The sequence below is a fragment of the Eubalaena glacialis genome, chromosome 7 (assembly GCF_028564815.1).
Source record: "Eubalaena glacialis isolate mEubGla1 chromosome 7, mEubGla1.1.hap2.+ XY, whole genome shotgun sequence".
Classification (NCBI taxonomy): Eukaryota; Metazoa; Chordata; class Mammalia; order Artiodactyla; family Balaenidae; genus Eubalaena; species Eubalaena glacialis.
Genome location: NC_083722.1, coordinates 76,038,062 through 76,055,962, shown reverse-complemented (window position 1 = coordinate 76,055,962; position 17,901 = coordinate 76,038,062). Strand labels below are relative to the sequence as shown.

At 56.8% G+C, this 17,901-nt stretch overlaps 2 protein-coding genes across 8 annotated transcripts; one reads left to right on the top strand and one right to left on the bottom strand.

Moving 5' to 3' along the window:
- Window positions 1–426: 426 nt before the first annotated feature.
- LOC133095468 (aminoacylase-1) lies at window positions 427–13,847 on the bottom strand. Of its 7 annotated transcripts, none has more exons than XM_061196911.1 (20): window positions 13,590–13,847; window positions 12,201–12,532; window positions 11,315–11,447; window positions 9,672–9,883; window positions 9,398–9,513; window positions 8,037–8,272; window positions 4,716–4,836; window positions 3,979–4,043; window positions 3,784–3,888; window positions 3,333–3,427; window positions 2,976–3,052; window positions 2,801–2,890; window positions 2,637–2,693; window positions 2,220–2,293; window positions 2,085–2,134; window positions 1,820–1,964; window positions 1,649–1,717; window positions 962–1,041; window positions 779–839; window positions 427–696 (listed from the first exon to the last, which is right to left on the bottom strand). In XM_061196911.1, exons 3-20 carry the CDS (start codon window positions 11,324–11,326, stop codon window positions 532–534), a joined length of 1,830 nt encoding a protein of 609 aa, XP_061052894.1. In that variant the 5' UTR covers window positions 11,327–11,447; window positions 12,201–12,532; window positions 13,590–13,847; the 3' UTR covers window positions 427–531. The 7 variants fall into 7 exon arrangements, with proteins under 7 accessions (XP_061052894.1, XP_061052895.1, XP_061052898.1 ...); XM_061196912.1 differs by having other exon boundaries at window positions 13,595–13,847; XM_061196915.1 differs by lacking the exon at window positions 2,637–2,693.
- On the top strand, window positions 13,165–17,527 carry ABHD14B (abhydrolase domain containing 14B). Its single transcript, XM_061196918.1, is given in 5 exon segments — window positions 13,165–13,351; window positions 13,354–13,444; window positions 14,364–14,599; window positions 15,838–16,079; window positions 16,443–17,527. Coding segments are annotated over 5 exon segments (936 nt in total). The 3' UTR covers window positions 16,623–17,527.
- Window positions 17,528–17,901: the final 374 nt, after the last annotated feature.

The window sequence follows — 17,901 nt, the reverse complement described above, 5'->3', positions numbered from 1 at the left end:
GGTCTTAAAGCTTACCCAGAAGAAAGGGGAGGACCCAGAAGAATTCTGCACTCTGGCCTGAGGAGTTCTAGGTTCCTAGCGTGCCTGGCCAGCATTCACTGCTCTGAGTCGTACAGTCCCCCAAGTTCTAGGGCTCCTGGGAGGCCAAGCAGTGGTGGCACTGCCTTACTTGCATGACTGTGCTGTATTCTTTGCCCCCTGGATCAGCTGCTTCACCAGCAGAGCCTTAGCCCTGAGAGCAGCCAGTGAAGCACTGTTCCTGGTCACACTAGATCTTCATTTGTAGTCCAACTTTGGGCACTGGGGAGGCTCAAAGAGTTGTTATTATGCTGGGGCAACAGGTGCAACCCATGGTGTATGAACCCTCATCTCTGAAGTAGGTGTTACTATTATCTTTGAAACCCTGCTCCATGAACATCCTTGCTGTTAGTACTTCAGAAGTGGTCCCTGTCCACACAGACTTTATTGTTGGGCAAGAGGGAAGAAGGGTCCTTGGCACTGGTCAGGGGTAGAGGCTGGAGAGCGCAGGGCTCAGCTTTCACTGGGCAGGGTGGGCACGCTGGCCAGGGCAGGTAGCAGCCGAGTGTATATGTCGATCCCGTGGAGGAACACGGCCTCATGCAGCCGTTCATCGTGGTCGTGGAGCAGCACGGGTGTGTGGTTCATGGGTGAGAAGCCCAGAGCTGGGACCCCCACCTGCAGGGGGCAACAGGTGCCGTTAGGGGGAAGGCCAGCACCCAGGACCATTCCACTGCCCACCCTACTGCAAGCAGCTCACCGCGCGAAGATAGCGGCTGTCTGTGGCAGCGGGGAAGATCTCTGGCTCCAGGGTGAGGTTCCTGCAGAGGGAAGAACCTGGTGAATGTGGAGGCAGAGAGGGGAGAGGGCAAGGGAAGGGTTGAAGGAGCAAAGGGAGGTGGGAAGGAGGGAAGGGGAGAGGGGGGCTGGCCAGTGTGCTCACATGTCCTTGCAGACCCCACTAAAAGCTGCCCACCAGGGGTCTGAATCATCAGTAGATGTCACTCGGGGCTCTGTCCATTTCTGTGGGGAGAAGGATGGCAGGATCAGGACAAGGCCTGGGCATCTTGCCCTATTCTTCATAGGGTAGGCTGTGCCTGGCATGGGGCACACACCCACCTACCCAGACATCCAGCTGGCCAGTCCAGCAACAGGCCCTCTTTCAGTCTCTCAAAGGTCACAGGCCTGGGACCTTCTCTGCCCTCCACTTCCTGTCCATCCTCAGATCCTTCCCAAGTGCCCCTTCCTCAAGATGGCACTCCCAGACCTCTCAGACTGGTCAAATACTCCAATTACAGGTTCACAGTTGTGAGGTCCCACCCTTTCCTGGACCACATGTGTTCATACTTACATAAAAGTAATACATAACTTTTTGATTCATGTCTATTCCTCCCTTCATTGTGTAAGGACTATGAGGGCAAAAACTTGTCTAATTTCACTCCCTAGTATTCCCCAGCACCCAACAGTGGCCTACACAACTAACGCTTGTTGGTGAACAAAACATGTCTCTCACAGCTAAAGCCAGGATGTATGCAGGCACACCAAATGTACACTCCTACAGTGACACATGCGGCAAGCCCAGCCTCCCCAGCTCCTATAACTCCCCTGTTGTAGGTTCCCCAGTCCACACCTGAGCAAACTCGAAGGTGACCCCTTCGCCAGCTGCCTGGCACCAGCCCTGCAGCTGCTCCTCGAAAGCCTGTGAGAAGGGAGATGAGCTGACCCCTCAGGTTCTCCCTGAGCCTCTAGGACAGGGCTGAGGACCCAGGCTCCCTCCTCCAAACCCAGGTGGAGATGGCACCTTCAGGTCCACATCTGGTGCCACGCGGAAGTCAAAGCTGGCGCTCATAGTGGCAGGTACCACATTATAGGCTACACCGCCCTCTAGCTTAGTCAGGTTCACGGAGGTTACGGCCCCCTGCTTCAGTTGAGGGTCTGACTGCAGCCTGTGGTGGGGGGCAGGGGCAGCAGCAGCAAGGGCGAAGAACAGATAAAAAGAGGGCTCAGCCCCCCTCCTCTCCTGTGTAGCCTCCCAGAGCCCCGTGCCCTTTCCCAGGCTGCCTCACCTCTGCCTCTCCTTCTCCCGAAAAGCCAGGATGGAGCTCACAACCTTGTGCTAGGAGAGTGTGAGGTTAGATGTGAGAGTGGCCCCAGGACAGAGCCTTGGGAACTCCCAAACTCCCTCCCCGTATGCCACACACCAGCTTCTCTGCTGCTGTGTCCTCAATGAATCGTGAGCCGTGGCCTGGCTTCCCGGTGCTTGTGACCTGCACCCCTGGGAGAGGCAGGGGGAAGGGGGTGTCTTCAGTATGGGAGAGGCTGGAAAAGCAACCAGCCCTGGGATGGGCCCGGGGTCTTCCCCTCATTCCAGGCTCCTCTGCCAGGTCTCTGCCCGCCTCAGAATGCACAGTGTAGAGCTGGTTTCTGCCCATGGTTAGGGCCTCCCTTCAGAAGCTCAGGAAAGAGATGCCCAGGTAGGAAGGGGCTGGGAGGCAGAGGCCCTGGGTTCAAGGCCTACTCAGGCCCCAACTTGCTGTGGAACCCTTGGCGGGCCCCTGCCCCTTCTGGCCCAGTCTCCCATCTGCACAGTGACCCCCAACGTCCAAGTGCATACTCACACCAGGGGCTCCGCTCACTGTAAAAGACAGTGAAGGCGTCAGTGGGGTTGGCCAGGCCTGAGGAGGAAAAGGTTGGCCAGGCCTGAGAGGGTGGAGCGGCCCAGCCCCCACTAGCAGCCTCCCTATCCCCTGCTGGCCACTCAGTGTCCTGCCACCCTGCTCACCCTCATCCAGGGCGAAGCCAGCCCTCAGGGCCTGGAACTCGGGCCGCTTCACAAACAGCTCCATGCCTTGGTGACCCCCGATCTCCTCATCTGTAAAAGCAGCAGGAATGTGAGATAGGGGGTGCCCCAACACTCTCCCCACCCCTGAAGGTGCCTCTCCTCAAGCCACTCCTACCTGGCACAAAGGTCATGTGGATGGTTCTGGGGAAATGGTGGCCCTCAACCTTCAGCCTCCTCACAGCCTCCAGGTACCTGAGGGGCAGTGAGAGGGTGTAAGCCAGGTGCTGGGGTGGGGAGCCATCAGATGCTTGAGCAGGCAGGCTGCAGCCTTGGGCCCTGCTCTGCCACAGCCTAGCAGGTGACTCCAGAAAGTCTCTGTCCCTGTCTCCCCACCCATGCAATGGTCATAGCAGGAATTCCCGCCCAAGGTAAGGGGTCAAGATGTTCCTTGGCCTTGACGTTCTCCAATCACACCTGGGTCCTGGGTCAATCCAACGGGCCAGTGGGGAAACTGGGAATGAAGGACACTCACTGGATGCTGACACACTTCATGTCCTGGGCGCCCCTGCCATAGATGTAGCCGTCAGCATCCTTGAAGGCTTCAAAGGGGTCATGACTCCAATGTTCCTGGGGGCAGGGGCAGGGGCAGGAAGAGGGACCCAAGCACCAAATGTAGTCGTTAATCCGCTCTGCTCAACTGTGGCCCTGCCCAGGGAGCAGGTGCCCTAGCAGCCCACGTAGGGCTGAAGAGGGCAGCTGACAGCCATCCCTCATCTCTGCCTCCCACCTCCACCACCCCCCTCTCGCCTACCCCACCCCTGGCATGGAATGGCTACTGGGCAAAGGCTGCTTGATTGAGTGGAGTAATCCTCTATGAGGTCGAATCAGTGCCAGGACCAGCATCGTGGGCTCCCTGCATTCGAATGGGGGATCTGTACCATCTTTGTCCCCAAGGGCTGTTCCACTCCCTACACCCCCCACACCTTGAAGACAGGCACCACATCGGTGTGGGAGTTGAGCAAGAGGGAAGAGAGTCTGGGGTTGGTGCCTGGCCAGGTCAGCACAGTCACCACACGGCCAGCTGCCACCTGGAGAGGGCCAGGAGGAGGGGTCGTCAGTGCACGGTGAGGAGCTGCCCCAGGCCCACCTCCCCTACCCATGCAGGGCCACAGGCTCACCTCCACTTTCTGACAGCCCAGGCCCAGTTGGCAGGCTCTCTCCTCAAGGAAGGCCACGGCAGCCCCTGGGGACACAGAGAGCCTTGCTGCTGCTTCTGCCTCCCCACACCTCCCATGGGCCCAGGCAGAACTGGGGGTACATCCAGAGAAGGGAGCAGACCCCTGCCTCAACACAATTCCACATCCGTCAGAGACATTTGCATCTCTATCCCCAAGGAAGAAGACATTTTTGGCCAGTGACCCTTTGTGGAAGGCCAGGTGGGAAGTCCAGAGTGAGAAGCAGGTGTCATTGTTACCTTCCTTAAAGATGGGGAAACTGGCGCAGAGACGTGAGGCTCACCCACCGTCTCCCAGCTGGTAAATCACAGAGCAGGGATTTGGATTGGACCCAGGTACACAGTTCCCAGCCACCAAGCCTGATTCCCCAAAGGGCTGTGGCCTTTGTTCAGCCCCAGTAGGCTTCCGGGGGCCTCTTCTTCCCTTCCCCAACCCCAAGCGCTGGAGAGTGAGGTGAAGTTGTTCCCTATTTAACTGCCAGTTGTAACTTTTGGAGCAGCACAGCCTGGAGGGGATGCTGAGCAGTCTGCTGACCTAGGGAATGGCTTAGAGGAATGGAGGCGCCATTTGAGGCAGCAGATTAGGCTCAGCTGGGTGACAGGGGTTCGCGCCTGGTTTACAGCACAGTCCCCGCCCCTGATGCCCCACCACAGGTCCTCCTGGAACCGCCGCGTTCTCACCGTAGTCGGGCTCGGGCTGGACGGTGCGGATGCGCAGGTACTGACGGAAGAGCGTCACGGATGGGTGCTCGCCCTCACGACGCTTGCTGGCCATGGCGCGGCGCTGCCCTGCCGTGGTGAGCTAGGGGCAAAGCGAGTGGCTACCTACCCCTCCCCGCCGCTGGGGCTGGTGGGCTCCATTTACACGCAGTCCCTCCCCAGGGCGGTTCCCCGGCCGCCCCGCAAGGAGAAAACACCTTGTTTCGGAGCCCCCAGTTACAGAGCCCCCATTCTGTTTCAGGCACCGTGCTGGCCACTTTCAACACATTTCCTTATTTAATCCTCCAAGGAGCCCCATGAAGTTCGTGCCTCTGAAAGCCCGCATTACAGAGGAAAAAGCTAAGAGAGATTCAGAGACACCTAGAAAGTAGCTGAGCCACGTTTGAACCCAGATATTGACTCCCCCCGCCCTCCTCAAAAAAATTCTCCCAGTTGCCCGGATTTCAGGTCAGGGAGCCCCAGATCCCTCTACCCCTCTTCACGGCCCCCCACCTCGCTCTCTGCTGGTCTTGGGCCCGCGCTCCCCTCTCGGCGTCCGCCCTGGACTGTGGGCGGGACTCCGGGTCCTGCGAGGTCTCCGGATCAGAACTGCCGCGGTCCGCCCACCACGTGGCCGGACCTCCCAGGGCGGGACCGAAGACTGCAAATCAGGGCCGTCCCAATCTCTAAGGCCCAGCGAGCGTGGGCGTCTCCGCCAGCCAGTGGTTCCAGCCTCCGCCACTTACATGAGGCTGGGATTCAAGCGCCCGCCCCGGGACAGCTGCCTCCGCCGCCGGCTCCGCCCTGCGGCCGACTGCGAGCTACAGGCTGGCCCCGCCCCCGCAGGCCCCGCCCTTGGCCCTGGGCAGCGGGCCCCACCTCCTGCAACCTCCCGATTGGGCCAGTAGGGAGGAAGGCGGGCACTGACCGGAAACGTCGCAGCTGCCCCCTTGAGCGCCGCCTCGCTCTCAGAGTACAGCTTTGAAAAGTCCTGCTGGGTCTGGCCCCGGCCTGCTCCACCACCCCCTCCCGCGAGTCTTTGACTTCTCCCCTCCTCACGCCTCAGCTCCTCAGGGGCGGCCTCCCTGACTGCCTCAATGCTCCCTGTGTGGAGAGGTTATTGGTTAATATCTGTGGGCTCCAAGAGGCTGGTCCATGTACCCGCAGGATTCCGTCCCTGGCAGGGCACAGAACAGACGGACAGCGTGCCAGGAATGAAGGATAAATGAACGGATGGGCGCATGTGTGATCACACCACTGTGTAGGCAAATCTGTGTATCAGTGGGTGACTGTGTGTATGACAATGTGAGTGTGAGATGGTGGTTGGGTGTGACAGAGGATGGCACGATGAGAGGATGTAATCGTGACGCTGCATGACAGAATGAGAGGTGGGAAACTGCACAAAAGCATACGTGTGGCACCTTCTTGGCTGACCCTGTGCCAGGCTCCCTGGCTCTTCTGCAGCCACTGGAGAGGGAAGATAAAGAGGCACAGGTGTCCCACTGGCCACCCACAGGCTGCACACAGTTGTAGCTGCCCATTTGTGTGTCCGGCTGTCCTTTGTACTCTCAGCCAGTTCTGCCTTCTGTTCCAGGGGCTGAATCAGCTTGGGGAGGGGTGGGGTCGAAGACTTCAACCTCTGGGCACAGAGGAGGCAGGCTGGCAGGGTAGGGTAGGGTCCATCCAACCGTCGTGAGGTTTAAGTCAGACTGCTGACCCACAGATTCCCAGGGGCAAGCAGGCTTGGTGGTTCACCAACAATGCTATTGTTGGGGCCCAGGGCAGGCCATCCCAAAATCTGCCTCAGTGGCATGTTGATTATTTTGAATTAAAGTCACTTGAGAAATGTCCAATGCAAGAGAGACATTCTGATCCTCCTTTCTGTCTCCCTGAAAACAAGAAATAAATCTCTATGCAAAAGGTACACTCCCTGCATCTGGAGGTAGGACACCCTGATTTCCAGAGATAGGGAATTCAGGCTGAGAAGTCTGTATAAACAAACCTTGTTAATTCTTTAATTTACTACCCCCAAGCCTACTCTGTTTAGATTCTCTACTAATTGAGCATCCAAAATATGCTTCTTTGTCCTGTCAAGTCCTCACAAATTTATTCTTTGTCTAAAAAGTATAAAAGCTGCCTGCTCTGGCCACTTCTTAGGTCCCATTTCTATGAGACCTCCTTGTACATGATTAAAATTTCTTTTTCTCCTATTAATCTGTTTTGTGTCAATTTTATTGTTAGTCCAGCCAAGAACTCAAGAGGGGTAGAGGGGGAAATTTCCCTCTCCCCAATACTGTGTTACTTGTTAAACCACATTCTCCACCCTACCTTTACAAATCTTGCTCCCTTCAGCCATAGGTCCTCTATTCCTGACTCACTCAACTCAGCCGCTAGACCCTGGATTTCCCACCAATCCCAGTGGTCATTCAGCAGTAGTAACACCCCCTCTCCATGACACTCCCATGCCGCCAGCCCAGTATGGCCAAGTGCTCTGCTTAACCAGACTCAATCCTAAAACCACTTTCTGAGCTAGGTGTTACCATCATGCCCATTTTACAGATGAGGAAACTGAGTCAGAGTAGCCACTCAGCAGCCATCTAGTACGTAGCACATGTCCTTAGCCTTCCCAGGCTGCTGGAGCAATCCCTCCAGCTCTCAGTCCCAAAGCAGTCCCAGACTTGCCTCCAACTCTAACCCCACCTGCAGCAACGCCAGGAAACAGGACCTGTCACTCCCTAGGCATGACAAAAATGCTTTTTTTATTGTGCCTCTGAGATGAAATGAGAGGTCCTGACTGGGCCTGGCCCTCTGGCCTCTGCCCTCCAACCCCAGGGGCTGCCTCCCTAGTGGAGACTGGTCCAGCTCCTCCAAGCTCAGGCCAGGCCTGGGGCCTGGACAGTGGGTGAGCTCAAGGCAGATGGTCAAGGAAGGCAAGGAGGACGAGGTGGAAGTCTTGTGGTTTGTGGAGGTAGCAGGCATGGCCTGCATCGCGCAGCTTCACCACGGAGTGGTTAGGCAGGTGGCGGAGCTGCCGCAGTGACTCCCAAGCCAGGACGCGGTCCAGCTCCCCATACAGGATGAGAGTCGGGGTCTGCAGGGCAAGGCAAGGGGCTGTGATCCTGGGGCCTGATGGGGACTGGCCCTCAAGCCACCTCCTTAGGAAATCTTCCCTATACACCCCATCTCTCCCATCCAGATCAAGGATGGGGCCATGTGTCCTCCAAGTAAGACCTGAGGCCTTTCCCCCCATGACTTGAGCCAGGGACAGGAAGCCAGGACTTTTGGAGACCCTCCTCCCAGTACCTTCACGGCCTGGAATTGTTCTTGGGTGTAGTTCTGGGTGGAGGCAGGTGCAATGGGCACGAATCCATGCAGCTGGTGGTGGCCTTGCATCAGGAAGGGCAGGGCATAGCAGCCACTCAGTGAAGGGCTCACCAACACGACATTCTGCACCTCTAGGTCCTGCAGCACTCGCTCCAACAGCTGTGCCCGCCCTGCCTCTGTGCTTGCCTCCTTCGAAGGTGCCGAGTTCCCAAAACCTGGGAACAGCAGAAGGCACCAGCTGAGGGAGGCTGGGAAGGAGGTCAGGACTTCCTGCCCACCATAGTGGGGGAAAGAGATGGGAGGCAGTGGCATATAGCATCTGCTACCCCAAACTTCCTAGACGTTATTTTTGTACTGTGATAGGGCTGCTAGAAAACCATCTTTCATTCACCATGTTGGCAAAACTAAAAAGACTGATAATACACAGTGTTAAGGAAGATGTGGAAAAATGGACACTTTTGTACATGACTGGAGGGTAAATCCACAAAGCATTTTGGAGGGTAAGATAATATTCGTCAAAAAACTTTAAATGTGTGTCCTTCAACCCATCAACTGGCCTTGATGGCTACCCTACAGAAATTATTGCCCACATGCTCAAAGAAGCATGTCCAAAGATGCTTCAGCTTCCTTACTTGAGCATTTCAACTGACACTGAAAACTCTAAAGCGCCTACACAGCCACCAGTCGAGGAGTGGCCAGATAAAACCTGTTCATCCCTCTGATGGCACACACTATGGAGGGTCACAGTGCCTGGCATGACCCATGAGACATGGTAGAGGAGAAGAAAACCAGGCTGCAGATAGATTCACTAAGCTGGCAGGACACCAGTCATGTTTACAGCCCCCACCAAACAACCCTGTATCTCTAGGTATGGAAACGCCCAAAGAGGGCCTGCCACCCTCAAACTGCTTAGAGAAGTGAGAGGGAGAGAAACATGGCATGGGTCTCTGAGGGAATCACTCTTGGTTGATTTTTTAATGACAAGAATAATAGCAAAAATCATTTGTATAGCTGAAAAAACAAAAAGCTACCTAGTTTGTCATAAAAAGGACAGTGAGATCTCCCCATGCAATCGCTTGTGAGGCAGGTCATGTTGCTAACTGCTCTGTGACATGCAACAATCCACACTGTAGTTTTCAAGGTAGAAAATAAAAACACAGAGCTTTTCGTGTTGACACTTTGTGTTGTGACTTGCCACTGCTTGTTCAGACACTGGGGTCCAGATGCTCCCCAGCCATACCTTAGGGCTTTCCTACCCCTCCAGTTCTCCCCTCTGGCATGCTGTCCCCATGTCCCTGCTGCACGTTACCTCCTTAGACCCGGGGGGGGGGGGCTCTCACCTGGGAGGTCAAGGGCCACGGCCCGGTAGCCCCTCTGCGCCAGCAGCTGCAGTGTGCCCAGCTGCTCCCACGTCCGGGAGTTAAAGGCCTTTCCATGGAGCAGCACCACATCCACCCTGTGGGCACACAGGGGAGTGTGTGTTCTGGGGGTTTTCTTCCCGGGCTTCTCCCATTGCCCTCCCAGGCCCTGAGTACTTTGAGTTGAGCTGGGGGACCCACACAGGGACTCCCCTTGGGCCTAGTCCTTCAACTACACCCTGGGGTCAGCACCCACCTGCGGGCCCGGTGAAGTGGGAGCACCTCGCGGTAAAAAATGGGGGAGCTGCCAGGGGTGAGACCAGCCAGGATCGTGACATTGGGGTCTCCCCAGAGCCAGGAGGTCTGCTCAGGGGGTCCTGGCAGCCCCACGTACAGTAGCAGCATGAACAGCAGGCCCAGGCCCAGCAGGGCGACCTGGGACCGGGTCATGGAGGTCTGTACCACAGTCTGGAGGAGGAGAGGAGAGGGAGAAGAGGGTAGGGCTGAGCCCCCGCAAGGTCCCCTGGACCCCATTCTCAAATCCCATCCAGGAGCTCCCAGCAGAGGAAAAGCTCAGCCCTTGCCCTTTCCTCTGCTCCGGGCAAGGGTCTGAGGGTTCACACCCAACTACTCCACATGCCAGGGCAAGGGCTCAGATACCCCAAAGCGTGAGGAGCATCTGAGATGTCCCCCTGGCATCAGTGGCCACCATCATCCTTGTGCCAGCTAAAACCACTTCCATTCATCAAGTGCTTATGACAGCCAGGCCCTGTGCTTGGCCCTTCACGTGTAACAACTCATGAACCCACACAAAAACACTAGGGAGCAGATATTATAGGTCTCTTATAAATGAGGAAACTGAAGCTCAGAGAGGTAAATTCTCTTACCCAAAGTGCAGAGTAGCAAGCAGGGGAACTGGGACTTGAGCCCAGGGCTGGGCTCCTAACCACCAGGCCACACTCAGTTTGCCAAGGAGGAAACCAAAGCTCTGAGGTGACGGATGAACTGGTGGACAGAGTGCTGAGGGTCATCAAAGATGAAAGACATCAAAGAGTAAAGCGATGTCCCACTGAGGGCATGTTTTGAAATGGTTCTTTTTATCACACTGCGTATAATAATGCTAAAATCAGAATGTGTTTTACCATTGATGGGAATATTTAATGCTCTACCCCAGCTGATATTAAGTGGGAAGAGAACTCATGGAGAATATCCTTGATTGAGGAAATGCCTAGGCATGAGGGGGTATGGGGCTAGGGAGAAGCATGGCACATCTAGAAGTGGAAAGGGAGGCATGGAGACTGGAGAGACAAATGCCTCCCACCCCCCAGCTTCACGCCAAATGACCTGCTTCATGGACTCCTCTAGTCTGAGTCCTTTGCCAGCCCAGAAGACAGACCTCAGTACCCAGGACCCAGACAGCAGTTAGCCCTGCCTTTGAGACTCTGCTCTTCCAATTCCTGGCTGTGTGCCTTGTTTGTCAGTAAAATGGGGAGAATAACCTGGCGGCTGCCCTCCCAAGACTCCTGTGAGATTTCGGTAATACAGTGGACCTGACCAGGGGCTGTCTTATCATTTCTTGGGTCTAGGGTGAGCAGGCCTGCCTTGTTCCCAGATTCCAGTAAACAGGTCTTTATTGAGTGTCAGCTGGGCGCTGGCCGGAGTTCAGGGCTGGGGAATCGCCTTGGACCCCCCCACCCCCCACCTCTCCCGGAACGAGAAGGCTTGTTTCCCAAGCCCCCACCCCCAGGCTCAAGGGTCAGGTGGTGACTGGGCAGTGGCAGCCCCTCTGGGGCTGATGGAGGACCAGGTGCTGAGTGGAGGAAAAGCACGCTCCTCTCTTCTTTCTGACCACGACCAGCCTCGGACGCAAGCCTCCAACGCGGCAGCCTAGGTTCCCACCAGGCAGAGCATCCGCGCTGAACCTCTCCTCTGGTGGGCCTGGTGCCCTGGGGCACCTCTCCCGATAGGGAGGGACGGGACTTCAGCCGTTGCTATGGCAACCCAGGCAGCTGGAGCACTAGACAACAGTACACTACAGATATGGGGGGAGGGGAGGGAGGCGCTGTATCCGCGTTAGGTCCTTGGCATACGCGTCGACAATGACACACAGGTGTACAGACGTGCACACAAACTCTTGTCCCCATAACGCTTTTCCTTTGTACAAGCTATTCCCTGCACGTACACGCAGTCTCCTTTCACACGCACGGGCCTCTGCACAATCGATACCTTGAAATACCCTCAAAGTCACGCACATTCAGCTATCAGGAAGGCAGAGGGACAGGTAGACACACACACGCTTTCAAAACCATATGCAGACCCTCATATTTCAAGCACCCAGTCATACACACAACCCCAAAACTACACACGCACACAAGAAATACACAGGCACAGGCAGACAGACGGACACCCAAACACAGACCCTCAGAAATACACACAGACACACAGGTAAGATATACACCCTTAAAATCACACGCACACAGAAATTCACACGGTAGACATACACAGACACAAGCGGGCAGACAGGCTGACATACCCCCCCCAACACAGGCACACAGAAACACCGACACACCACACACACACACACACACGTACACCCAGACCCCCAAGAACACACGCTGACAAACGCGCGGGCGCGCACACTTGACACACGAACACAAACATACTCGCTGCCCCAGCGCGGGCCCCTCCCAGCAGGACTCTGTCCCAGGGCTCCGGGGGCAAGGGGCGGGGCAAGGATGGCCCGCCCCCGGACACCCTGCTGGCCTCACTCCCCGGGGACACTCACCGGGCCGACAGGGATGACCGGGTCTGCCACCGCGGGGCGGGCTCCGCTCAGGTGCAACCAGCGCCAAACAGCCCCTAGACGCTAGCACTGCCTCAGCCTCCGCCTCTCTGCGGGCGGCTGCGAGCCTCCGCGCGCCTGCGCAGTCCGCGGTCTCGGGTCCACGCCTAGCAGCCGAGTTGGAGGGGGCACTGGGGGCGGCGCCCCAAAGCACAGAGGCTCCGCGCCCCTCTCCCCCGGTTCAGATTTTCCGGATTGTTTTCGGCCTGAGAGCCGGGGGAGGGCCAGCCGACTTCTTTCCACCAGCACGTCTCCACCCTTGCTCAGTCTCCTGTCTGTACAGCAGGGTTAAGGATAAGGGTTGTCTTAAGGACCACATAGGGTTGTCACCACCACAGAGGCCTGTCTTAAGGACTGAAGGATCGGTCAAGCCTTAGAACACTGTCTGGCGCGGAAGCCTCGCTGTGTAACTGCCAGATATTAGTATTGTTATGCAGCAGCCCCAGGTCTCCGGCCAGCCACTTCCCTGACCCCTGCAAATACACACGCGCTCGAGCACTCGGTCAGAGCCCGGGGTGGCCTCTAGGCTCCTTCACGTCTCTATATGTCACCTATCCTGGTTGGTGACATGTGACCAACATCTGATCTGTCCCTGGCCTGTGTGGGCAGGCCTGGAACAGGGAGGCTGCACGGAACACGCAGCATTCACTCCTTATTAGCACTCTGTGAGGTAGGCAACATCACACCCATTCTACAGGCAAGGAAATAGGCTCGGAGGCGTTGGGAAAACGATCAAGGCTGGGCATTGGCAAAGCTTCGCATTCAAACCTGTCGGGCCTCAACCACATGCCAGACTGACGACTCTGGGTTTGGGCAGCCCAGGCTGGGGATGAGGGGGTGGGGAGGAAGGGGGAGGGAACAGGAAGGATGAGACCCCAAAGGAACCCTCCTTCTCAAGCCACACCATATGCACGTGGAGCAGGTCGCTGAGGGTCTCGGGGCCGGACCCAGTCCGGTGCTTGGGGCACGTGGGGCCGAGGGGCGTGGGGAAACTGAGACAGCTGTGAGAAGAAGGATGGGCCTAGCAGCACCCGTCGGCCCTGGGACGTCTTGTGGCCACAAGCGGGCGCCCCGGAGCACGGCCCAGCCCGCGCCCTCGGGCCACATCCCTGCGTCCCCGCCCCGGGCCTCAGTCGCCGCCTGCACTCGCCCGCCTCCTATTTGCGAGAGCCCACGCAGCTCCCCAGGTACCTGCCCTGCGCCCCCCAACCCTCTCTTCCTCTCTCCAGTTAGAACCCACCCCCACCTACCCCAAAATTTCTCCTCTGCCCATCACGGTTCCCCAGGTCCCCTTCCTCGGGTCTGCCCCCACCCCCTCTGCATGCACCCTACCAGACCCTGCGATCCACAACCGAGGTCCTCGGAGTGAACAGAGCGAGTGGTGGCGGCGCCGGTGACCGCGCCCCTGGCCGCGGCGTCAGTGCGTTGGGCCCCAGCGGGCAGCGCGCTGAGCACCTCGCTTCCCTCGCCCGCCGGAACTTCAAAGCCTTTCCCTGCTCAGCGCTCCGGTTTCCGGCTCCGGAAAACAGATTTTTTTACTCCAACCCCTATCCTCTTCGGCCTGCGATGCCAACCTACGACCTATAACAGTGCCTGGAAGAGGAAAATGTTGAAAAGCAAAATAGTCAGCTACTTACTGTTGATTGCTGTTGATACATTTACTATGCTTACTATGTGCTAGGCACTGGTGAGTGTCTTACATGCCTGGCCTCGTTTAATCCAATCAACCACCTAGGAGCTAGTACTATTGTATTATCCCCATTTGTAGAAAAGGATAATAACAATGGGAACAATAATTGTAATGGGAGACCCATGTATTAAGTTCTTTCCAAAGGCAGGCACCATCAATTATCAATTCTTTTTCTTTTTTTTTTTTAACTCATAAATTCTTGAGGTAGGCTTTAATGTCCCATATTTCAGTTGAGGAAACCAAGGCAATTAGGTAGTGGCAGAGGCAGAAATAACACCTATGTCTTCCTCACCCCAAAGCATGTTCCTAGAGTTTTGATGCTCCAGGAGGGACCCCTGCCCTGTCTGTGGCAGCCTCCCTGCTCCACCTGGGCAGGGTGTTCTGTGGCTTCTCAACAGCCTGGCCTTGAACCACAGGTGCTTCACCAGCACAGCAGGAGGTATGGCGGGCGTGGAGCAGCACGAGGGCACCATCCAGGTGCAGGGCCAGAGCCTCTTCTTCCGAGAGGCTCACCCGGGCAGTGGGCAGGCCACCCGCTTCTCCGTGCTGCTGTTGCATGGCATACGCTTCTCCTCCGAGACCTGGCAGAACCTGGGCACGCTGCACAGGCTAGCCCAGGCTGGCTACCGGGCTGTGGCCATTGACCTGCCAGGTAACTCCAGGGAAGGCTTCTGGACAGGGGTTGTGGGAGCCTCACTGGGGACCCAGGGCTGGGGGCTGGGGGACTGGGAGGACCTAGCCAGGCTGACTCCTGAGCTAGACAGGGCACAGTGTACACTACAAGGGCCTTCGAGCTTTTCTAGTCCATCCGGATGTGGTCTGGACACTGCCCAGCTGCTTCTGTGTTGCCCGGGGCAGTGTCTCAGTGTCTCTGCCTCTGTTTCCTCATCTGTAATGGGAGATAACCACACTCATTCTGGGGTTTGGCTCTAATGAGAATGGAATGAGATTATCCATGTGAGTATGTGGCCAGTACCTAACACATAATAATCGGTGCTCAGTCGATTGGAAGTAAAATACTTTGAAAAAGCCGAAACCACAGGCTCTGTTGGAAGCCCTGAGGAGTGACACTGAGTCCCCTGGCACCTTTGGGGGTGGCTAAGCCCCCAGTCATGATCCCACGTACAAAGCCCTAATTTAGGTTCTGAGGGAGGGAGGAGCAGCACAAGACTGCCAGTCATAACCTCAACTGGCGGGCCCCAGCCCATGGTGCCAAGTGTGAAGGTGGCAGCATGGCCAACCTGCTCCCCTCACTGGCCATGGCTGGTATGGTTTCAGTGCCCAAGGGCGGGCCTCCAGGCCGGGACAGGATTGGTTCTGACAGTGGATTGGGCTGAGCTTCAAGGCCAAGGCCTTGAACTAATCCTTCTGCAGAAGGTAGGGACTGACTAATTGGAGGGGAGGGATGTGTGCAGAGCCAGCCCCTCATCCACTGTCCTGGAGGCATCTACCCTGCCAGCCCTGGGACAGGTGCCTTGAAGCAGTTAACTCAATTTTCACAACAATCTCAAATGGCAAACACTTTTGTTACCTCCTTTTAACAGATGGGGAAACTGAACAGTAGAGAGAGGGCTGAGGGGACTTTCCCAAGCTTACATAATCTATAGTGGACAACTGGGACTTGGATCTGGCCAAGCTGGGCTTCAGAGCCTGATTCTTTGAGGACGCTGTACTGGGGGAGATGGGCACAAACATGGAAGGAAATGCCTTATGCTTGCCACAGATATGACAGACCTAGGTTGCTGTAGGAATAACTACAGCATGCAACACTGCCTGTTGCAGGAACCTGGCACAGAGGTTGACCTAGGAGGGCTTCCTGGAGGAAGGGACCCTCTCTCCCCTGTTTTCCTACTCACCACCTTTGTCTCTCCCACACCTGAATCCCTGCAGGTCTGGGGCGCTCCAAGGAAGCAACAGCCCCTGCCCCTATTGGGGAGCTGATCCCCAGCAGCTTTCTGGCAGCTGTGGTGGATGCCTTGGATATGGGCCCCCCAGTCGTGATCAGCCCATCGTTGAGTGGCATGTACTCCCTGCCCTTCCTCGTGGCCCCAGGCTCCCAGATCCGGGGCTATGTGCCAGTGGCCCCCATCTGCACTGACAAAATCAATGCTGCCGACTATGCCAGAGTGAAGGTACCCCTATGTGGGAGGCTGAGATGTCCCTGCCAGGAGCAAGGAACAGTCCATCCCGGGGCCCTGGGTACTGGGTAACCAAAGGGGTAGCTTCCGGGAGGAGTTGAACCACCAAACTCCGCCCTTTTGGTGTACTTGGCAGAAGATTACTGTGGCAAGCCCTGTGCTAAACTGTGTGCTGGGGCATACACAAATTCATGCCTCTCCAAACCATCCCTGCACTGGGCCAACTTGTCTCTCTCTGTCATTTGCGGTGACCCCAGGGAGAGACCGAAGTGATGGGAAGGGCTGGAGTTGATTTCTAGGAGCCTGGGGCTGGTGGGGCAGGTCCCTGTTGACTCTGCATCCCTTTCCTTTCTCTAGACCTCGGTTCTTATCGTATATGGAGACCAGGACCCCATGGGTCAGACCAGCTTTGAGCACCTGAAGCAGCTGCCCAACCACCGGCTGTTGGTCATGGAGGGGGCGGGGCACCCCTGTTACCTTGACAAACCCGAGGAGTGGCATACAGGGCTGCTGGATTTCCTGCAGGAGCTAGCATGAGGCGCAGCCCTGCTGATGGGGGTGGGCCACTTGCCTGCCTTGGGCTCTCTCTCACTCATTCTCTCTCCTTCCCTCCGTGGGCTCCTGCTCATCCTGCACATCCAACAGGTGTGTCTTTCTATCTGAGTTCTTTTAGGGTCTGTCTTTTCCTCTTCTTTCTCTTGCAGTGACAAACTGAGGAGGTGAAATCAAGAGAAAAAAATTCAGGAGTCAAGGGACATAATCTGGTGGAGGGTAATCCATTAGATGAGCTTCTCCTATAGGCTTTCCTGCTCGGCTTGCATTCCTTCCTCTGCTCTGCCCAGCCTCCCCCCACCTCCCACCTCCTTTGGCTGCCCTGCTGGGCACACACACTCCCTACCTTCACCTCTTAGGCCACAAATACATACATGCCCACATGCATGCATACACATTACAGTCATCTATGTTCCCAAATATGATCCTTCACTTGGGGGCAACCACACAGGTACATGCAACTCTGGGCTGATATGCACACTCTCACAGCAGCTTTGCATTGCATGCACAGGCACACAGGCATACTCTGTCCCCACACAAGCACTTGCACAGGCACATGCTGCCCTCCCCAACCATTCAGCACCCCATGGCTGGGAAGGTGGGGACACCATGAGGCCAGCCCTTGCAGGAGACCCTCTACCAGGCTTAGGGTGTGGCCAGCTCTGAACTTCACTCACCCACAGGTTGCAGCTGGCCCCCAGATCAGAAATGCCCACAAAAGGGAAGGGCCACCACTTCGACCCTCAGATCTCCCAGCTTTTCCACTTTCTTCTGGGTGCTCCACAGCTCCCCAGGTTATTAGGCCTGGGTCTTCTCAGCCAAGCTAGTTTCTTGCTCTGAGCTTTGGGGGGTGGGGAGACAGAGATTGGAGGTCTGTGAAATAAAGTGATGCAATTAGACACCGCAGGCTCTCGCTGTCTCCAGAGCGCCGCCCCTCCCCCGCCCCTTGGGACCGCCACTGCAGGCCCCTCCCCCACCCTGGCGGGACCAGATGGTCCCCCTGCCCTTTGTCCACCGGGCCAGATGGAGGGGAAGGGAGATTGGATTCCCCTCCCCACCCCCACACACCCAGGTGCCAAGAGACTCAGCTGTAGGGGGAGGTGGAGGTCAGTGGGACCAGGCTGAGCCGATTACGGAGGAGAGGGGGAGGTAGATTTGCGCCCCAGGGGGCGCGGCAGCCGGGGGTGCGGTGCGGGAAAGCGAGAGCTTGGGAACCGCCCAGCTGCTCCCCCTACTCTTACCCCTTCCCTAGTCGAGTACTCAA

What these genes read in the sequence shown, in the direction of transcription:
- LOC133095468 (XM_061196911.1), bottom strand. An exon ending in CGTGGCCCTTGACCTCCCAG is followed by an intron (nt 8,273 to 9,397) that starts GTGAGAGCCCCC and finishes TGCTGTTCCCAG; the next exon opens with GTTTTGGGAACTCGGCACCT. An exon ending in TGGGCTGTCAGAAAGTGGAG is followed by an intron (nt 3,889 to 3,978) that starts GTGAGCCTGTGG and finishes GGCCCTCTCCAG; the next exon opens with GTGGCAGCTGGCCGTGTGGT.